Source organism: Podarcis gaigeae, assembly GCF_964106915.1.
Source record: "Podarcis gaigeae genome assembly, chromosome: 17".
NCBI lineage: Eukaryota > Metazoa > Chordata > Lepidosauria > Squamata > Lacertidae > Podarcis > Podarcis gaigeae.
Window position 1 is genome coordinate 7,535,091 of NC_139694.1, and position 20,728 is coordinate 7,555,818.

At 43.6% G+C, this 20,728-nt stretch overlaps 1 protein-coding gene across 2 annotated transcripts in view; it reads right to left on the reverse strand.

The window, feature by feature from the left end:
• Positions 1-20,728, reverse strand: part of ELP1 (elongator acetyltransferase complex subunit 1) — a 192,582-nt gene that overhangs the window by 151,462 nt on the left and 20,392 nt on the right. Inside the window, exons 16-33 of one of the 2 annotated variants that reach the window (XM_083718415.1) lie at positions 20,584-20,687; positions 19,797-19,850; positions 19,426-19,531; positions 18,768-18,883; positions 17,783-17,856; positions 17,613-17,691; positions 17,010-17,089; positions 15,562-15,699; positions 14,750-14,835; positions 13,687-13,835; positions 12,004-12,127; positions 11,466-11,563; positions 9,703-9,904; positions 6,965-7,026; positions 5,414-5,476; positions 5,229-5,289; positions 2,688-2,801; positions 1,625-1,781 (exon numbers count right to left, since the gene is read on the reverse strand). In XM_083718415.1, the coding sequence (XP_083574541.1) occupies positions 1,625-1,781; positions 2,688-2,801; positions 5,229-5,289; positions 5,414-5,476; positions 6,965-7,026; positions 9,703-9,904; positions 11,466-11,563; positions 12,004-12,127; positions 13,687-13,835; positions 14,750-14,835; positions 15,562-15,699; positions 17,010-17,089; positions 17,613-17,691; positions 17,783-17,856; positions 18,768-18,883; positions 19,426-19,531; positions 19,797-19,850; positions 20,584-20,687 (1,867 nt within the window). The remainder of the gene's footprint in view (positions 1-1,624; positions 1,782-2,687; positions 2,802-5,228; positions 5,290-5,413; positions 5,477-6,964; positions 7,027-9,702; positions 9,905-11,465; positions 11,564-12,003; positions 12,128-13,686; positions 13,836-14,749; positions 14,836-15,561; positions 15,700-17,009; positions 17,090-17,612; positions 17,692-17,782; positions 17,857-18,767; positions 18,884-19,425; positions 19,532-19,796; positions 19,851-20,583; positions 20,688-20,728) is intronic. The other variant, XM_083718414.1, reaches the window with a different exon arrangement.

The following is a 20,728-nucleotide window of genomic DNA, read 5'->3' on the forward strand; positions in this document are numbered from 1 at the left end:
ACTTTGGGAAACCCTGGACAAGACGGTTTTACTGCTTAAGTGAGAACTAGCTTTTAGTTTCAACCTCTTGTTGCTATTTACCTATTCCTCTATTTTCCCACCACCACTGAATATTCAACGTCTGGGGTAGAAAGAAAGGCAGGATCACTGAAATCTGCGCAAGAGAGAACAATGACGACCCACCCATCTTATGTATTTATATGGGGCTACCTTTGAAGGTGACCCGGAAACTACAACTAATCCAGAATGCGGCAGCTAGACTGGTGACTGGGAGCAGCCGCCGAGACCACAGAACACCGGTCTTGAAAGACCTACATTGGCTCCTAAGTATGTTTCCGAGCACAATTCAAAGTGTTGGTGCTGACCTTTAAAGCCCTAAACGGCCTCGGTCCAGTATACCTGAAGGAGCGTCTCCACCCCCATTGTTCATCCTGGACACTGAGGTCCAGCGCTGAGGGCCTTCTGGCGGTTCCCTCATTGCGAGAAGCCAAGTTACAGGGAACCAGGCAGAGGGCCTTCTCGGTAGTGGCACCCACCCTGTGGAACACCTTCCCACCAGATGTCAAAGAGAACAACAACTACCAGACTTTTAGAAGACATCTGAAGGCAGCCCTCTTTAGGGAAGGTTTTAATGTTTGATGCATTACTGTATTTTAATATTTTGTTGGAAGCTGCCCAGAGTGGCTGGGGAAGCCCAGCCAGATGGGTGGGGTAGAAATAATAAATTATTATTATTATTATTATTATTATTATTATTATTATTATTATTATTATTAGGGCACCACAGGTCTGCAAATGGGGAGCATGTGTTTAACCATACAACCCAAGTATATAGCCAAGTACCGTATTCTTCGCCCTATAGGACGCACCGTCCCATAAGGCGCACCTAGGTTTTTTTGGGGGGGAATAAAGGGGAAAAAATTATTTCCCCCCCAGGCGCGGGGCTGGGGCGGGGGAGGCCAGAGCTTCCCCCGACCCCAGCTCCCAAACAGGCAGCTCTCTGCAAGCCGTGGGAGCCTAGCACTGGCTCCCGCTGCTTGTGGAGAGGTCCGCGAAGCCTGAACGCGCTGAGCTCAGCGCACGCAGGCTTCGGCATGCAGGCAACTCTCCGCAAGCAGCGGGAGCCCAGCGCTAGGCTCCCGCTGCTTGCGGAGAAGTGCGCGAAGCCTGGAGAGCGAGAGGGGTCGGTGCGCACCGACCCCTCTCGCTCTCCAGGCTTCAGTGAAAGCCTGCATTCGCCCCATAGGATGCACACACATTTCCCTTTCATTTTTGGAGGGGAGAAAGTGCGTCCTATAGGGCAAAAAATACAGTATATACTCAGTACCACCTAACAGCTGGACTTTCACACTTATAGAGTGTGTGTGCTTGGTTGTCATCAGCACAACACATAAAACACGAAGAGAGATGTAACATTGAAATTACACATACACTTCTGATAACAATGTTCCTTACAGGTGAAATTAGGCAACCCTTCAGGTTAAAATGTTGCATGGATGAAGCAATTACTTTTTGGTCTGCTTGGTGATCAAAGCCCTAATGCAGATGATCAAATAAATAGGATCTGCAAAAGAGAACCAGGCACAACCTCCATTTGTGCAAACATAATTCCAAACCTTCCCACTTGAACCAGGCCGTTGAAAAGCTGATGTGAGGGCAAAGTACATACGCAGATATTCTCGAGTTACTGTGAGTGTATTTGGAACTGGCGTCGCTAGCTGTCACCATGCTGCTGGCATCAGAAAAGAGATCCGATTCTGGGCAGTTTGGCAATTCGAGATCTGCAAAAGTCGGTCACTTGGATCAGGAGGAGAAGGAACAAAACATCCCCCATACCACCTCCTAAATCCTCCCCACAACAGTATTTCTATGACACCTGGCAATCTCTGACGGGCCTTTTTCTCCAAAACAATTCTGCCAGACAGCTAGTTATTGCTGTTCCATCTCACAAAGGGAAGCCCAAAAGCAGGGAGAGAGTGACTTTGCAAAGTCGCTCCACAAGTGAGACATGATTTGAACCTGGGACGAAATTGATGGGATATAATCATAGACCTGCAATTCAAACTTTGGCCTCCATGGTGCTAGTCCATAAGAACATACACTGACTCCTTGCTGCTATAAGGCTTATCCAGTTCAGCCTCCTCTTCCCAACAGTGACTACCCATATGCCTCTGGGAAGCTGCTGAAGAAGAAGAAGAAGAAGAAGAAGAAGAAGAAGAAGAAGAAGAAGAAGAAGAAGAGTTTGGATTTGGTATCCCGCTCTATCACTATTGGAAGGAGTCTCAAAGCAGCTAACATTCTCCTTTCCCTTCCTCCCCCACAACAAACACTCTGTGAGGTGAGGGAGGCTGAGAGACTTCAGAGAAGTGTGACTAGCCCAAGGTCACCCAGCAGCTGCATGTGGAGGAGCAGGGAAGCAAACCTGGTTCACCAGATTACGAGACTACCGCTCTTAACCACTACACCACACTGACTCCCTATGAACATGGCATAGAGGCAACAGCGACCCTCTCCACCCAGTTGTTTATTCCTAGCACCAGGCATTCAGGAGATAATATTGCCTGTGAACCTGGAGGCAGCATGAGTAGTAGCCATTGATAGCTTTATCTTACATGAACTAAGTCTATCTCAAAACCCAGCTTGAGCCCAGGAGCTAATCTGTGACAGGACACAAGACCATTGCATACCCAGCATCTCATTCCGGGCTTGCTGCTTCAGCTCTCTGACCACAGAAAGGCGCTTCTGATGGCAAGAAAATGCTGCTTTCTGAGTCTCCAGGAACGCCAAATGATTTTTCTGAACTATTGAGGGCGACAACAGGGGAAGAAGCATTTTGCAGTAAAACTGACGCAAGCACATTAAAAACTTTGTCTAAGCAAGGAAAAACCCCATATCAAGAAGACAGCACTGTACAAGCTGAAGGCAGGTTGTCAAGGTGAATCTTCCCAGGTGTACACACCTGGCAGCTAGACTGGTGACTGGGAGCGGCCGCCGAGACCATATAACACCGGTCTTGAAAGACCTACATTGGCTCCCAGTATGTTTCCGAGCACAATTCAAAGTGTTGGTGCTGACCTTTAAAGCCCTAAACGGCCTCGGTCCAGTATACCTGAAGGAGCGTCTCCACCCCCATCATTCTGCCCGGACGCTGAGGTCCAGCGCCGAGGGCCTTCTGGCGGTTCCCTCATTGCGAGAAGCAAAGCTACAGGGAACCAGGCAGAGGGCCTTCTCGGTAGTGGCGCCCACCCTGTGGAACGCCCTTCCAGCAGATGTCAAAGCGATAAACAACTACCTGACATTCAGAAGACATCTTAAGGCAGCCCTGTTCAGGGAAGTTTTTAACGTGTGATATTTTATTGTATTTTTGGTTTTTATGGAAGCCGCCCAGAGTGGCTGGGGAGGCCCAGCCAGATGGGCGGGGTATAAATAATAAATGATGATGATGATGATGATGATGATGATGATTATTATCCTGGCACTTTTATTCATTGCTTTTCAGAAAGGTGTCTCTCAAAGTGGCTTACACAAACCCATAAAATGCAAATCATGTGAGAGCCGAATACACTGGAAAAACAAGGGAATAGGCGGACTGGAAGATGAAACTACTTGACTATGCAGAGATGGTGAGATTGGCTGGGAAAATCAGAAACCAGGAGGATCAAAACTTCAATAGAGAATGGGACAAATATCAATTATATTTAAAAGAACACAGTAAACACTTGAACTCTTTGGCAGGCTTTGAATAACTCTTGCAACGTTACAAAGGCTTTGGATATATTGGAGGACTAAAATGCGGATGAACTATAATATGCAGTTAATTAAGATATTTAAAGGCCCTCTACAGAGGTCATGCGGCGTGAAGAAACACAAAGTAACCAAGGAAGGGTTTAGGGGGAAGTCGACTCTTTAAATATTTGGAAATGAATATATATTGTTATTGTATAAGTTTGTTATTTCTGGAAAATTAATAAAATTATATATATATATATATATATATATATGCTTTCGTAGATTTTCACGGGTACAGGAATGCAGGTTTTGGTGTCCTCGGGTGTCTTCCCGTTGGGGTGTCTAGGCGACGTTTCGACGAGGTCTCACTCGTCATCTTCAGGCTGGTGCTTTCGGCTTCTTGTTACTGGAACAGAGCGGGATCTCAATGTTTGAGTTCCTATAAATACTGTAGAGGGGGTGTGGTGTCTAGCCTCCAATGTTCTGGGCAGAGAGGAAGTTCCCAGGCTAGTGTGCCTTTTCTTCTTTTGTTCCTTAATTATCTTAAGTATCCTTAAGTTCCTTAAGTATCTCTCAAGTAATTAAGGAACAAAAGAAGAAAAGGCACACTAGCCTGGGAACTTCCTCTCTGCCCAGAACATTGGAGGCTAGACACCACACCCCCTCTACAGTATTTATAGGAACTCAAACATTGAGATCCCGCTCTGTTCCAGTAACAAGAAGCCGAAAGCACCAGCCTGAAGATGACGAGTGAGACCTCGTCGAAACGTCGCCTAGACACCCCAACTTTTACACGGGAAGACACCCGAGGACACCAAAACCTGCATATATATATATATATATATATATATATATATATATATAAAAGATATTCAAAGGACCCAGGGTGGGGAGGAGGGAAGTTCCAAGATTCGGAAGAATCTTGTTTTATTTTTTAAAAAAAATGTTTTAAAATGTTAATTGTGTGATCTATTTTGTAAAACCAATATTTCTAAAAAAAGAAAAGAAAAAAACAAGGGGGGGGATTACCTAAAAGTGCTTGTCTAACATTAAAAAGGCTGAATCCTACCCAACCCCACTAAAAGAGAAGGCAGAATTTCATCTAGAAACAGTTCTCTAGCAGTGTTTCCCAACCTTGGGTCTCCAGCTGCTGTTGGACTACAATTCCCATCATCCCTGACCATTGGTCTTGCTAGCAAGGGATGATGGGAGTTGTAGTCCAAAAATAGCTGGAGACCCAAGGTTGGGAAACACTAGCTTTCCATGCACAGGAAGGTTTGCTTTGCCCAAAGGAAACATTTGAACACACAATTTCCCACCTGCAGTCTGAAGTTGCTTCTGCATACCAAGACAACATTTATCAATATCCTTGCACAAGTGCTGATCTCAGACCAGTAGAGTCCCACACCCCAGTATCCCTGTCTTCCTAGAACACCGGGAATCCCAGCAGCCCTGCACTTCTGAGAGCATTCCAGCAAACATGAAGTGGTAAGTTTTACCTTCCAGCAGAGATGGTCTGAAGTTGGTCTCCAGAATGTCAGTCCTGTTATATTTGTAAATCTGGGAGACAGAGGAAAAAGAGAAGGGACATAAAAGCCCACATCAAGGTTGTTGTTGAGTGACAAACACAAATTCGTTCAACAGGCAGGTAACGAAAATGGGTTCATGTTTTGAAGGATCTCACCAGTCTTAGGGCTTCATCCCAAGTGGTCCCTTCCAGGAGAAGAAGGATGGCCTCTTCATAATCCTGGAAAAAGGGAAGCAAAGCATTTTCTGCCTTCTATTTTTATGTTTATTTGTCGCTTTACACATGCCTCAAAGCGATTTACAGAAAACAGGAAATTATGTTCACATGTGGTGAGGGTGTAAATATGTACATTATTATTATTATTATTATTGCAAAGTGTGTTTAAGGAGACAACAGAAATCACTGGGTTAAAGCTGACCAAAAGTCCAAAGGTAGCATTATTATCCATTTACGATGGAGTGGAAGGTTTGCAGACTATGAAGGACTTGCTCACAAATTTATTGACAGCTGCACACATTATGATAGCTAGGAAGTGGAAGGGGCAAGCAGAATATAAAATAGAAGAATGGCATAAAGAGGTGTGGGATATAGCTAAGAATGATAAATTAACACGTGCCATTAAGGTAAGACGGGGAATATGCAGGAGAAATGATTCTGAGGAGATATGGAGGGTGTTTGCAGAATTTTGACTGTTAAAACGGAGAGGGGTCAAATCATCGCAAGAGGTGTTGAAATTTTGGGAGGTTGGATAGTTACAATGGAATGGTCTCGAGGGTGGAATGCACATTTTTATTCTTATTCGTTTATGATTATTACTTTGTCAAAAACAATTTTAAAGCGATTTACAGATAGTAGTAAAATAAGAGAGCACAGCATATAAAAAGCAAAAAAAAATTAAAAAAGCAAAGTGATTAATAAACTTAAGAATTATGATGACGTGCACAACAGTCAGGGCTTTACAAACAAAATCCTAGAGGGAAAGTATAACAAACTACAAAATATAATTACACTGGAAGGTAAAGGGGAGTACTGAACATTTCTCACACACATTGATTTTAATTTGCCGGGGGCAGGATCTAGCTCACTGGTTGTTAGTTGGCCAATTATTGCACTATGTATTTCATTTATATCCCGCCTACCCTCCAAGAAGCTGAAGATGGCACACATCATTCCCGCCCCCTCTATTATGCTCAAAACAACCCTGTAAGGTAGGTTTGTCTGAGATGCAGGGACTGTCCTGAGGTAAACCAGTGAGCTTTATGGCTATGTGGAGATTCAAACCCCTGTTTCCCAGGTCCTAGTCTGACACCCTGACTGCTGTCCCATAATGGCTGTCTTTAGTACCCAGGCCAGACAGCACAAAGAAACACAGGGGTAGTAAGCTGGGAATCTGAGCAACAAGCAGCGGGGGTGGAAGAAGAGAAATTATTATTATTATTAAATTTGTATACAGTGGTACCTCGGGTTAAGTACTTAATTCGTTCCGGAGGTCTGTTCTTGACCTGAAACTGTTCTTAACCTGAAGCACCACTTGAGCTAATGGGGCCTCCTGCTGCTGCCGTGCCGCCGGAGCATGATTTCTGTTCTCATCCTGAAGCAAAGTTCTTAACCTGAAGCATGATTTCTGGGTTAGCGGAGTGTGTAACCTGAAGCGTATGCAACCTGAGGTACCACCGTACTGCCCTTCATCTGAAATTTAGGCTATACCTTGGCATATTGTTCCAGGAGTATTGCTGCGTCTGCATACTTCCTTTTTTCAGCAAATTTCCCTGAAAGAAGGAAGAGAATTTAATTTAATTTTTTTTTGGGGGGGGGGGAGGGAGAAGAAAAAAGAAACACTTCTTTGTAAAATAAACCCTGCCTGTGTTATTGCTTTAATATATTGCGGGTTCTGATTTCCTCCTTGTATGTGATCCCCGTTAATTAAAGACGCCAGTCCTTAAATTAGATCAAGCCAGCAGCAGCAAGGGATTCCATTCATTCATATTGCCTGGTTAAATGATATAAACAACAGCATCCTGATACGAAGTGTAACTGGCGTATAAATTTCTGCACCATAGCAACCCCACTCTTTGTACAGACTTATGCAAGTCAAAACTGCCGCACGGATTTAATCTGCATTAATGAATACTTGGTCTCACTATTTGGGCTTCAAGGAATTCAGCAGTGTGTGTGTAGGGGGGAGGTTTGGCAAAAAATTGAGAATGGCAAAGAAGGGAAGAGAAGCAGATAAAATGGAAGGAAAGTTGGCTGTGCAGGGCATTTGAAGTGCTGTACTATTTCCAACTTCAGGGTTGTTGTTGTTGTTTAGCCGTGTCCGACTCTTCGTGCCCCTATGGACCAGAGCACACCAGGCACTTCTGTCTTCCACTGCCTCCAGCAGTTTGGTCAAACTCATGCTGGTAGCTTCGAGAACACTGTCCAACCATCTCGTCCTCTGTCGTCCCCTTCTCCTTGTGCCCTCCATCTTTCCCAACATCAGGGTCTTTTCCAGGGAGTCTTCTCTTCTCATGAGGTGGCCAAAGTATTGGAGCCTCAGCTTCACGATCTGTCCTTCCAGTGAGCACTCAGGGCTGATTTCCTGAAGAATGGATACGTTCGATCTTCTTGCAGTCCATGGGACTCTCAAGAGTCTCCTCCAGCACCATATTTCAAAAGCATCAATTCTTCGGCGATCAGCCTTCTTTATGGTCCAGCTCTCACTGCCACACATCACTACTGGGAAAACCAAAGCTGTAGCTATATGGACCTTTGTCAGGAGGTGATGTCTCTGCTTTTTAAGATGCTGTCTTTCTTGATCTAACTTCAGGGTGCTCTGTCTCAAAACTCCTTTTGGTTTCCAAGGGCTTCTTCTGTAATCTTCTGTCAGGATTAAATTCAGGGTAAGACTGAGAATGGCCCTCAGGCTATCATGCTCCTATCTCTCCCTTAAGAGAAAGTAGAAAACGAACCAGGAAATCCAATATTCTGTGGAGAGAAGGAGGGCACCCAGGCCTGAGGCTTCCTCCCCATCTCTTCCCAACTAGAAGCTCGGGCAGAATGCATAATCTGAACAGGCCTTGAGTGTACAAGAGACACAGGCCATGTTATGGATCTAACCTGCAGCCGGGACGTAGGGTTGCCATATTTTGAAGAGCAAAAAAGTGGACGCTATGACAACTCTCATTTTAAATACCCCGACTATATGTAGGCTATAGAAGCTGTGATATATTGCTGAGGGGGGCAGGTGAAGAGAAGAGGAAAGCAAGTCTTCACACACACACACACACACACACACACACACACACACACACACACACAATTTCCACAAAAAAATAAAAATAAAATCATTGCATTAAAAGACACACATAAGCTAAAACATTTAAAACAACTATATAAACAATCGATTTTAAATCCACATTATAGGATTACTTGAATCCCTCAACTTTCCTCCACTCCATCCCCTGGTTCCTTTGCATTATCTTCATTAACAAATGTCAATAAAATCTTCATCTCTAATGACCTCCAAGTTTACACATTATATATAACATTACAAGTGGGTTTTTTTAAAAAAAAAATCCTGCTAATATATTAACTTGCATACATTGCTTCTGTAAATATGCAATAAACATTTCCCATTGTTTTTTATATTTGTTGTCATCTTGATTTCTAAGTTTCCCAGTTAATTTAGCCATTTCCACGTACTCCATTAACTTAATTTGCCAATCTTCCTTAGTGGGAAAGCAAGACTTCAACCACCAGTTATGTCAATGTCTCGTCCAAAAAGTACAGTGGTACCTTGGTTCTCAAACACCTTGGTACTCAAACAGCTTGGAACCCAAACACTGCAAACCCGGAAGTAAGTGTTCCGGTTTGCAAACGTTTTTCGGAAGCCAAATGTGCTCCGTTTTGAGCGTTAAGCTTCCGTTTTGAGTGCCACATTTCTGTTTTGAGTGTTATGCTGACGATTTGAGTGCCACACTTCCATTTTGAGTGTTACACTTAGGTTTGTTTGTTTTTGCTATTTATTTAGCATTTTTGTTTTTGCGGCTCTTTTTTGTTTATTTTTGTGACTGCGTGGAACCCAGTTCAGCTACTGAATTGATTGATTGTGTGACTGCAGTACATTGTTTATTGCCTTCATTTTATGGATCAATGATCTCATTAGATTGAAAAAATCATGTTAAATTGCTGTTTTAGGAATGGATTAATCCATTTTGCGTTACTTTCTATGGGAAAGCGTGCTTTGCCTTTGGGATGCTTTGGTATTGGAACGGACTTCCGGAACGGATTAAGTTTAAAACCCAAGGTACCACTGTATAGCCAGAGACATTTTGGCAACTTGAAAAAATCCACCCAGAGAGAAATTTTACTGCTGAGGAGGAGGACGTGTCCTGGAAAAAGAGGACAGGTGGCAACCCTGGAGCAGCACAAAGGAGAGGCCGCATGCATTTCGGAATGCTCACCTGCCATGCTCCTCGCCAGGTTGGCCAGCTTGTCTTCGGTGTAACAAAGCTCGCCGGCTGCTGTCAGGGCCAGCTGCCAATTACCGCTGATCAAAAAGGCATCCAGCGCTTTCTCAAATGCACCGCAGCGGAAGAAGATTAGCCCCGCTTGCTCAGGGAGATGCTTCTGGATCAAATGTTCTCCATAAGCATAGCTAACAGTCTGCAAGGCAGAGATGATAATAATAATAATAATAATAATAATAATAATAATAATAATAATAATAATAATAATAATTTTTTTTATTTATATCCCGCCCTCCCCAGCCGAAGCCGGGCTCAGGGCGGCTAACAATAATCAAATAATCAAACAATCAAATAATCACACATTCAAAATATTCATTATAAAAATTAATTAAAATCAAATTAATGGCAACCAATTAAGCAATATTCTATGCAGGTTGCCAGAGGAAGGAGTCAGGCTGCGCCCTGACCAAAGGCCTGGTGGAACAAATTGGAGTTGGGGGACGGATGGCTACTTTGCACTGGCAGTTCCGTCACTGCGAGAAGTGAGGTTACAGGGAACCAGGCAGAGGGCCTTCTTGGTAGTGGCGCCTGCCCTGTGGAACGCCCTCCCATCAGATGACAAGGAGATAAACAACTTTTTGACTTTTAGAAGACATCTGAAGGCAGTCCTCTTTAGGGAAGTTTGTAATGTTTGGTGTTTTATCGCTTTTTATTATTAATATTCTGTGGGAGCCGCCCAGAGTGGCTGGGGAAACCCAGCCAGATGGGCGGGGAATAAAGAATAAATTATTATTATCATTAATTGTTATTATTATTATTCACTGACTTGAGGAGCGCTGGACAAAACAGGTTAAATATCATAGTATGGCCCACGCAAATCTGAGGGTAATAAGGTGGGTGGCTCAGAAAGACAAATTGTTGTTTGGTTCCCTCTCATCTACTATTTTTCTAAATCTTTACCATAACTCTCCTAGCTCCAATCACCCATGTCTCCTTCTGGGGAGACTCAAGAAGACAGACTAAGAGACCTTATGTTCTCATTGATTTCATTTATACCTGCTAATTCTATCATGTGATACTTCTTTAGGATTTGTAATGAAACATGATGCTTACAGTACTCCATTTTGTTGTTTCCTGTTTGTTTGTTTTTTGTACATGTTCTTTAAGCCAATGAAACAGAATTACAAAACACACACTCACAGACTCTTGACTAAATGTTGAACCTTGTGCATAACAGGCTATGATGGTGTGTGCAACTGTTATTTTACTTCTTGTTTTAGAAATAAAGCTTTATAAAACCATGAAGGAGAAGCCACTGAGTTAACTGATATGCAGGAAGAGCTGTTCACCCTACAGGAAAAAGGGACTTGGCTTTTAAATTGATGAAGTGGTTTGGAGTTATTGGCCAACGTCTAGCCTGCAACCTGCCTTTTATTACTGCAGTAGAGCAGGCTGTTCTCACAAGTAATAAAGTAGTACAGTGGTACCTCGGGTTACATACGCTTCAGGTTACATACGCTTCAGGTTACAGACTCCGCTAACCCAGAAATAGTACCTTGGGTTAAGAACTTTGCTTCAGGATGAGAACAGAAATCGTGCTCCTGCGGCGCGGCGGGAGGCCCCATTAGCTAAAGTGGTGCTTCAGGTTAAGAACAGTTTCAGGTTAAGAACGGACCTCCAGAACGAATTAAGTACTTAACCCGAGGTACCACTGTAATAAGAAAAAGGTACAACAATGGGGAAAGTATTTCACACACCTTGTACTCCTGGGTGTCTGGCATGTATAGCTTCAAGGCTTCATTAAATAAGTTCTGATCCACCACCAAGTTCAGGAACTCTGAAAAATGCTCTGGCCCTGAGGGGGAAAGCAAAATACACTTTCTTGGGAAGAAAGCAAGCAACGGGTTTCACATAACTGCATAAGCCAATCTGGGCTGTCTAGAGTGGGGTTTGGCTAGGCAAGTCCTAGTGTGAAAGCAAAACTTTTGAGCTACCTGAGGACAAACATAAAAATCTTAGTTGGAGAGAGAGGAGTGGGGAACAAGTTATAGCCCCAGTTATTCCAAAAGAAAAAAAATAAATATAGATACGTAGCCTCAAATCTATGGTCTATTTAGCCCAGCATTCAGTCTCTTGAGGGCGGACAGGAAGAAAAGATCCTGAAAATGTTGGCTGCATTCAGATAATCAGTTTACGAAGCCACTATTGTTGGGTAATCAGCTATAGTTAGAAAATATAAGATGCGGCAAAAAGAATCTTCGCCCCCCCAAGAAACCACACAGCCAGGGTACCTACCACATTTGCTGAGATGATGAAGAGCCTTTGAATACCTCTTCAAATATTTATCTATAGAGTATCTCTGGTAATTGTTTTCCATTTTCTTAAGTTTGTTTAAGAATGGGAGATATTCCTTAGGATCCTGCCAAAAAAAGAGGGTATTAAAAAATAATTATTTTTGAAAGGCATGAGCTTCAGTTGCCTAGTTGTCAAAGGAATGGCAGCTTGAACAGTCTCCCCACAAAATGCAGTCTAGATCTGAGCAGAAACTTTTTGCCTTGTTGTTGTGTCAAAGGACACATTCTATTTTCAGAAATTTTGTGTTCTTGTTGTAAACTCATTCACTTTTTCTAATGAATATTGTTGTCTCCTTTTTTTTTTTCTTCCTTCCCTTCTTTTTTTTGGGGGGGGTGTTGGGGGCTCTCACTTTTCTCGGCCTCTTTTGTCCCCACTGTCATTTTATTCAATTCGTTGAGAAGACGCAGGTGGTTTTGTTCATGTCATGACTCAACTTCTGACAAAGGAACATCATGAACACTCTCCAAAGACACCCCACTTGGGTCACCACAGACCAGCCTTAGATGTTGCCGGACTCTAGTTCCCAGCAGCCCCTGCCAGCATGGCCAATTGTTGGGGATGATGGGAGTTGCAGTCCAACAATATCTGGAGGGCACCAGGCTGGGGAGAGATTGCCACAGACAATTTAAACAGCAGTGTGGGAAAATGAGGCAAAGGATAATGAAGGCAAAGAAGAACTGGCACTAAGAAACAGGTGTGATCTGTAGGAACTGCACAGAATGGACAACCCTGTATGCTTATGTCAGGGAACTGCCATCGCAGCCTAGGGTGGTGGCAAGACTCCCAGACAACGCTGGAGAGGGAACCAGCAGGGAGAGAGGGAGAGCTTCCGCTGAGGAAGGAGAGGCGGAGGGGGCGGCGGAGGGAAGGCTCAGGGACGCTTCCAGCGAGACCAGTGCAGAGAGCTCAGGACCTACCCTTGGGACGCCCACTCTGCGCAGAAAGCTTTCGCGCAGGGAATCTAGGCGGAGACTCAGTGTCAAGGAGCTTTTATGTTGGAAGAAATTCAGGAAACGCCCACTGACGGATTCTGCCAGTGATTAAGACAGCCACGAAGTAAGGGCTGTCCGGTCAGGGAAAGTTTTAAGCCAACTACTCAGCTTGGAGAGGTTCGGCGCTTACGCACAAGCAACCCCATATCCCATTACAGCTTACGGCTGTGTATACACTGTACCTTTTAAAGCCCATTTCCTCCCTCAAACAATTCTGGGCACTGTAGTTTCTTAAGCGCTGCTGGGAATTGTAATTCTGTGATGGGTAAATCACAGTGCCCAGAATTCTTTGATGGAAGGAATGCGCTCCGGTCGTACTTTAAAAGGTTTAGTGTGCATACAGCCATTGACAGCGGAGGAGCTTGGGTAGCAGAAGCAATTCTTGGGAGTGTATTTTGCAGTTATATACCACTTTTTTCTCCAACAGCTTAGGCTGAGAGGCAGTGACTGGGAATTCGAATCTGGGTCTCCCAGGTCTTAGGTCCAGTGCTCTTATCATACACCACACTGGCTCTCCCCTTGAGAGAGCATTTTGATAAAGCAGTGATTTTTTTAAATTTTATTTTATTTTTGTTCCAACATCTAGGACAGGGCAGTAGATGGGCTATGGGAAAACAAAACACAAAATTACCTTCTGAGACTTCTCAGCAACCATGATGACTAAATTGAAATCGTATGTCCCCAGAGAATGATCATACAACTCATTGACATCTACCAAGTACAGCAGGTATTTGAGAGCTTCTTCTGCACTCACAGATCCAGCAGTTATTGAAGGTTGCTCTGCAGTTTAAAATTATTATTATTATTAAAAAGACTTTCAAAATGCAACTGCTGAATCAGATGATGTCTAAAGAAGATGTTGCACAGAAACATATGGACTTGTTTAACAAGCAAGCACTATCAGCACAGATTACCGTATTTTTCGCTCTATAAGACGCACCCGACCATAAGACGCACCTAGTTTTTAGAGGAGGAAAACAAGAAAAGCCAGCAAGAGCCACAGACATGCTTGCTCAGCAAGCCTCTTTAAAGATAGAGCAGCTCTTGCTGGCTTTTCTGGGAGGTGGGAGAAGGGACTGACAGGCTGCCCTCCGTCCCTTCTCCCACCTCCCTGAAAAGCCAGAGCAAGCTGTGCAGCTATTGCTGAAGCCAGCACAGCAAGAGCAAGAGCTGCACAGTGGCTCTTGCTCTGCTGGCTTCCCAGCGAAGCAGGATGAGGGACGGAAGGGGCTCCATAAGGGCTCCCTTCCGTTCCTCCTCCCGCTTCGCTGAAGTGGCGCTGCGCTGCTCTGCTGAACCCAGCACAGCAAGGGTGAGAGCTGCGCATCTCTCCCTCTTGTTCTCCTGGGTTCAGCGATAGCTGTGCAGCCTGCATTCGCTCCATAAGACGCACACACATTTCCCCTTACTTTTTAGGAGGAAAAAAGCGCATCTTATGGAGCAAAAAAGACGGTAATTGCATGAGAAACTGAGCTTTACTGTACAATAAGCAAGTTTCTTGCCGTCATTGTTCCTTAAAAAAAATAAATCTTGGAAACATGAGTCCAGCATTTGGTGAAACTCCAAAGGAGTGAGTCATGAGCCCAAACACCCCCTGCTAAATGCAGATACCGCTGACAACCTTTACAAGGCCCCACTCCACCAGTTTTAAGCCCCATAACATGTGTTCAATCAATTCGACCCTAATAATGTACCTCGAAGTTTACGAATTCTCTGCAGAGCTGTTTCCAGTTCTGGGGGGCTCTTTTTCACATGAGAGGTCAGTATGGACAAACAGTATCTAAAGAGGACAGGGGGGAAAGATGGGTGTTAAAACCTCTGGACTTTAGGTAGTTGTTCATTTCTCCCATATTTTGCTTAAAAGTAGAAGAGAAGAGATTTAGATGCCTAGCTCCTTTCTTCAGCTCCTATAACACCCCACACCCCTTTTTAGCAAAGAAGCTGTTTTTAAAGGGATAGAGAGGAAGTCTGGGTTGAAAATTATTTCATTATCTCCCGGCCCTTCTGTCCATGACTGAGGTAAATTGGAATGAAAAGAGCAAATGGAAAGAGCCAATTCTGCTCCTCTTACTGGCACCATAAGGAGTCACAGTCTCTAGACCAGGGTTTCCCTAACTTGGGTCTCCAGCTGTTTTTGAACTACAATTCCCATCATCCCTGGCCACTGGGATGATGGGAGTTGTAGTCCAACAACAGCTGGAGACCCAAGTTTGGGAAACCCTGCTCTAGACCCTGAGAAAGGAGAGAGGAAACACTCACCACTCCTTAAGTCAGAAGCTGCATTCCCTCCTCTTCCCACATACCCTGAACCCCAAGCTCCGAGGATTTTTGGTGGATGCGGGGGGAAATAAATTTCCTCCTTCCTCACAACTCTGGTGATCTGGTAGTCCTGTTATTAAGAGTCAAGCTCCTTCCTTTCTGTATAGACCCAGCACTCCTATCAGAGTTCTATCAGGGTTCTATGGCTTCTATATACAGAGGTATTCTAGAATGATATGTTGAATACTTGGTAGTACTGATGTTCTCCATGGCTGTTCTCATTGCATCACAGATGAGGTTAACCTTTTTCCCATCAGAATCGTGAAGCTCACAGACATTGGTAGACTCTAGAGGTGGGTACATAGTCTTTGTGTAGTCTTCTTCTCTAGGAAGGAGCACATAAACAAATAAATTAGGTCTCAGTGCCATCTACAATACCAAAATATACACAGGATAAACACATCATGCAACAAGACTGACTCAAAAAATTGGTAGGGCTGTGTGTTTCTCAAAAGCACAAAATCCAGCTTCCTAATGTCCTCAGTATTTTGGATTTTATTTTTCATACAAATTTCTAGCCCTTAAGTCGGCAAAAATATACCGTATTTTTCGCTCTACAAGATGCACCAGACCACAAGACGCACCTAGTTTTTGGAGGAGGAAAACAAGAAAAAAAAATTCTGAATCTCAGAAGCCAGAACAGCAAGAGGGATCACTGCACAGTGAAAGCAGCAATCCCTCTTGCTGTTCTGGCTTCTGGGATAGCTGCGCAGCCTGCATTCACTCCATAAGACGCACACACATTTCCCCTTACTTTTTAGGAGGGAAAAAGTGAGTCTTATAGAGCAAAAAATACAGTACTTGAAAATGTGTGGGAATGGCATAATGAAATCTTAGAAACCAGAAAGGTTCAAGTGACTGAGGTTGGAATTTTACTTGCCTTCTCCATACAGGCAAATCAGAATACATTTTGCATAAAATAATAATGACAATGGTGCAAAAATAAAAGAAAATATAACAAATTTAATCTGCACGATGTACAGATTGCAAAATTCGCCTTTACTTGATGCAGAATTCGTTTTGCACAGAGTTCTCCCTCTCAGTCAGCTGTCTGATTGTACATGTTTATAGGAATAGGAACTCCCTCTCAACCAGTCCTCAAAAAATATATGTAAACACATCAAGTTTCATCCAAAATATCCGATTCCTCCTCCTTTGTTACCTTAGCCCATATAGACAGACTGAACACTGAAAGGAAAGTGAAAAGGAAACGAGAGCAATCGAAAGACTTGTAGGACAAGAACTTCCTCAGGAACTAACTGTGTGCTACACCCTAATTCTGCCTTTGCCAACCTGTTGCCCTCCAGATGTTCTGGACAACAACTCCTATGTCATTCAAAACATCTGGGGAGCACTAGGTTGACGAAGGCTGTGCCAATGCGTGCAACAGTGCCCTGCTTTTGAAAAAGCAGAACAGCTTCAAGATGGGGGAAATTAAGAGAAACTTTTTCTGCTCCAGGAGAGAAAATACTTTAGAGGGGCAATTCTGAAATGGAAAAATGAGAGCTGGGGAGAGAGTTAAGCACTCCACTCTCCAGCTGCCCCGCACAAAGCTATTTTGCATTCAAATACAGCACCCAGGTATATGGTGCTGTCAACCTCTTGGTCTTTACACATTAACCAGGCAATACTCACTTCAGCTCTGTGAGGAACAAGTTGATAAAACTCACTGAATCAATTTGTTTTATAAATGTTTCCACATTTTCCAGGAAAACCTGAAACGAAACCAAGTCCTGTTAACTTCACATCAACCTCTTAAATTTGTGGACCAATTATAAATAGGCAGAAGAAACTCAAAGCAAATTTCATGCTGAAATGGCCTTTCACAGCCCATCTAACAAAGCAGTCCAGATGGTTTATGATGGATACCTGGGAAATCCTCACTCAACGTGGGTAGGTATCAGAAATGGCATTTGGAGGAGACTTATCTAACTTTCCGTGTGCCATGGTGCAGAAATAGTATTTCCCGATCTCCTAACTTGAGTCAAGAGATATGGAACACCCCTAGCATTATAGATGGAGAAAGTCTGCTATTGTAACAGAACAACTGTTTTTACACTTGTGGAAATTTAAATTGATAAACTATATGAGTTTTAGATGATTTATCAGTTAATATTTTTTTAACTGGGTGACAGTGCTAACAGCCATCAACTCACTGCGAGGATTTGTGATGTTCAGGCCCTCTCCCCAAACAGATGCACTCTGAGCAACGCTGACAATAGGTTTACTCAAACTTGCCTTTGGATTGTGGTCATAAATGAGGTTGAGATTGATTCGCAGCTTCCTCATGCATTCAAAGGCTTCTTTAAACTGGAGGCTGGCAGGAACAGGCAGAATGATGGTAAGGCATTAGAAAGAGGAAGACAGATGTCCCAAATTGCTCCCAACGTCCCATCAACTTGACTCACCAGTCCAGCCACTTGCGGACTTGGGCCAAAACAAGGGCACGGTGATGAACGGTTTCCAAGTTTCCTCTCGGCATCTGCAGTAAAATCCCAACATAAATTTGCCGTCCTTGCTGCTAACACCACAATCGCTTATTGCCAATAGCAGAGGGAGGAGTCATGAACAGCCCCCCTTCCCTTTCGCAGCCACTTGACACAGCCTTCAGTAATCGAATAAATGGATATTGCAAAAGTGGACATATTCAAGGAAAGCTTGGTGAAAAATATATTTTTAGCAAGTGTCTAAATAGCTGGAGCTATGGGGACATTAAAAAACAAGTGCAAAATGTCTGCCCCATATTTTTATTTCTATAAAGATAAAAGCAAAGGACCCCTGGATGGTTAACTCCAGTCAAATATGATTATTCGGTTGCAGTGCTCATCTCGCTTTCAGGCCGAGGGAGCCAGCATTTGTCTACAGACAGCTTTCTGGGTCATGTGGCCAGTATGACTAAACCGCTTCTGGAGCAACAAGACACCGTGATGGAAACCAGAGAGCATGGAAATGGCGTTTACTTTCCCACCGCAGTGGTACCTATTTATCTACTTGCACTGGCGTGCTTTCGAACTGCTATGTTGGCAGGAGCTGGGAAAGAGCAACGGGAGCTCACCCCGTCACGGGGATTCGAACTGCTGACCTTCTGATCGGCAAGCCCGAGGCTCAGTGGTTTAACCCACAGCGCTACCCGCATCCCATTTCTATACTGTAATACTGGCACATGAGGGAGAAGGGTGCAGCCTCACCTCTTCCTCAGCAAGCTAGTTCTTTTTATGGGAAATCATTCAAATAATAATCTACCTAGCCTGATTTATGAATGAGACACTCCAGCCAAGAGCTACATGGCATAATTATTCCATTTGTATAGCCCAGTTATTTCTCCTCACCACGACCACCACCATGCAACAAATAAGGTGCTTTGAGCCATAAGCATAGATGGAGAGCACTCACCTGCAAAATGAGCTTTGTATCCTGCGGCACAATTGTGACTATCCGGGATCCTCTTTCAACCTTGCGCAGTGTCTCACTATTGGGGACAGATGCGTTGCCCAAACCTGACTGCAAAGCTGAAGATGCCACAGTAAATATAAAAGCTCAGTCCCAAAGGAAGAACTATTTACATTTTTTGTGAGGAAAAGGTGCCTAATAAAAAGGACACCAGGCATAAACCCCAAGCACAGATATGCCGGGTTTTATCCAATTAAACTGTCCTAATAGTACAAGGATTTCTGCCACTGTGCACATTTGATATAAGTTTGCTGATTGAGAGTGAGTGTGTGTGTTGTGTGTGTGTGTGTGTGTGAGAGAGAGAGAGAGAGAGAGAGAGAGAGAGAGAGAGAAAAGGCCTTTACAATGCTAACAGCTTTATAAAGCATGGACAATGCTATGGTCATCCTCTCTGTGCTGCTGTGGCATGGGAAAAGCGAACTCCTATAAAAACATTGGAACATTGGTGGCTATTTTGAAGAATCGAAAGCAAACATCCATCCATAGGTGGATGTTACATATTTAAGGGAAGGGCTAGCAGCATATCAAACAAGAGGAAGTCCAAGAAAGGATCAGTTGACCAGGGCACCCTTTTGTTGCTAGCCATGCTGGGGATATTCACCTTTCAGGGATGTGTTCCTCAGCGACAGGCACTGGCAGGTATGAGCATGCGTTGTCAACAGCAGAAACTCATCGTGGATGGCAAAGGATGTGACGTTTGAAGCAACCTGTGGGAAACAGAGAAGAATCCCTGCAGTAGGTCATTATGGGGGACATCATGTTGGGGAAGGGCTGAAGTTCAGTGGCAGAGCATATACTCTCCAGGCAGGAGGTCGCAGGTTCAATGCCTGACATCGCCTGAAACCCAGGAGTGCCATACCGGTCAATGCGGACAGGACTGAGCTACCTGGACCAAGGGACTGACTCAGTACAAGGGAGCTTCCTATGGCAGAGGGGCAACAAAGGAGCAAGAGCTGTAAGAGGAGTTGGTACCTCAACTTCGTTAATAAAAAAGCGGCATCTGTCAGTCAGACCAAAGATGGTTTCCTGAGGAGACAAAAGGCAGAGAACAGCACAGGGTTAGAAAACAGACCTGCCATAGATTGGATACCTATGAATTCTGTACAGAGAATCAAAACCAGGCGCTGACTGAATCCAAAGCCTGCTAACGAAATAAACAACAAACAAACCATCTAAAATCTAGACTTGTCGAAATCATCTGAATGAAACAAATACGTATAAAATTCAAAATTATTTTGGATAATTTATTCTGCTTCCGCTCATTATAGAGATGGGAAGAACTATGAAGGGATCTGAAACTTCACCCTTACCATTGCCGGAATATTTATTTTATTTCTTACACACACACACACACACACACACCATCCTTCATTATTGAATTCAAGGGTGATTTACAATAATATACTGAAACAGCATATTCTAAAACAACGATAACTCAAGTACAAGAATCAAAGTAGAAAAATATAAGCAGCATTACTAAGAGCAAGGTATTAAAAACAGCAAGTACTTGATGAAAGGAAAACGTCTTTCACAGACACTGCTAGGCATTGTTTTCCAAAGTTTTCCAATGTATTTCTTATCAGGTACTAAGCAGTTTCTTTTTGGTTTCAAATGTGTTTCTTATGAATAAAAAATTCGGTGCCACGCAAGCAAATTTTTATTTTGAAAGTATGGCTCAGAGAAAAAAGCTTGAGAACCACTGAGTAAGGTCACAACCAAGTCCTCAGTGCTCCTAGACTTCACAGTTATTTTTACTTACTTCACCACCAACCACAGCCAGTGCAGTCTGTATACATGGAGAGGGAAACTGGACAGCTGAACCGCTGCTGTTCAGCCAAGGGGTGACAACTGGTGTTTCAGCTCCTGAAGTGGGAGGGAAAAGACACAGCAGGTCTATATGATAA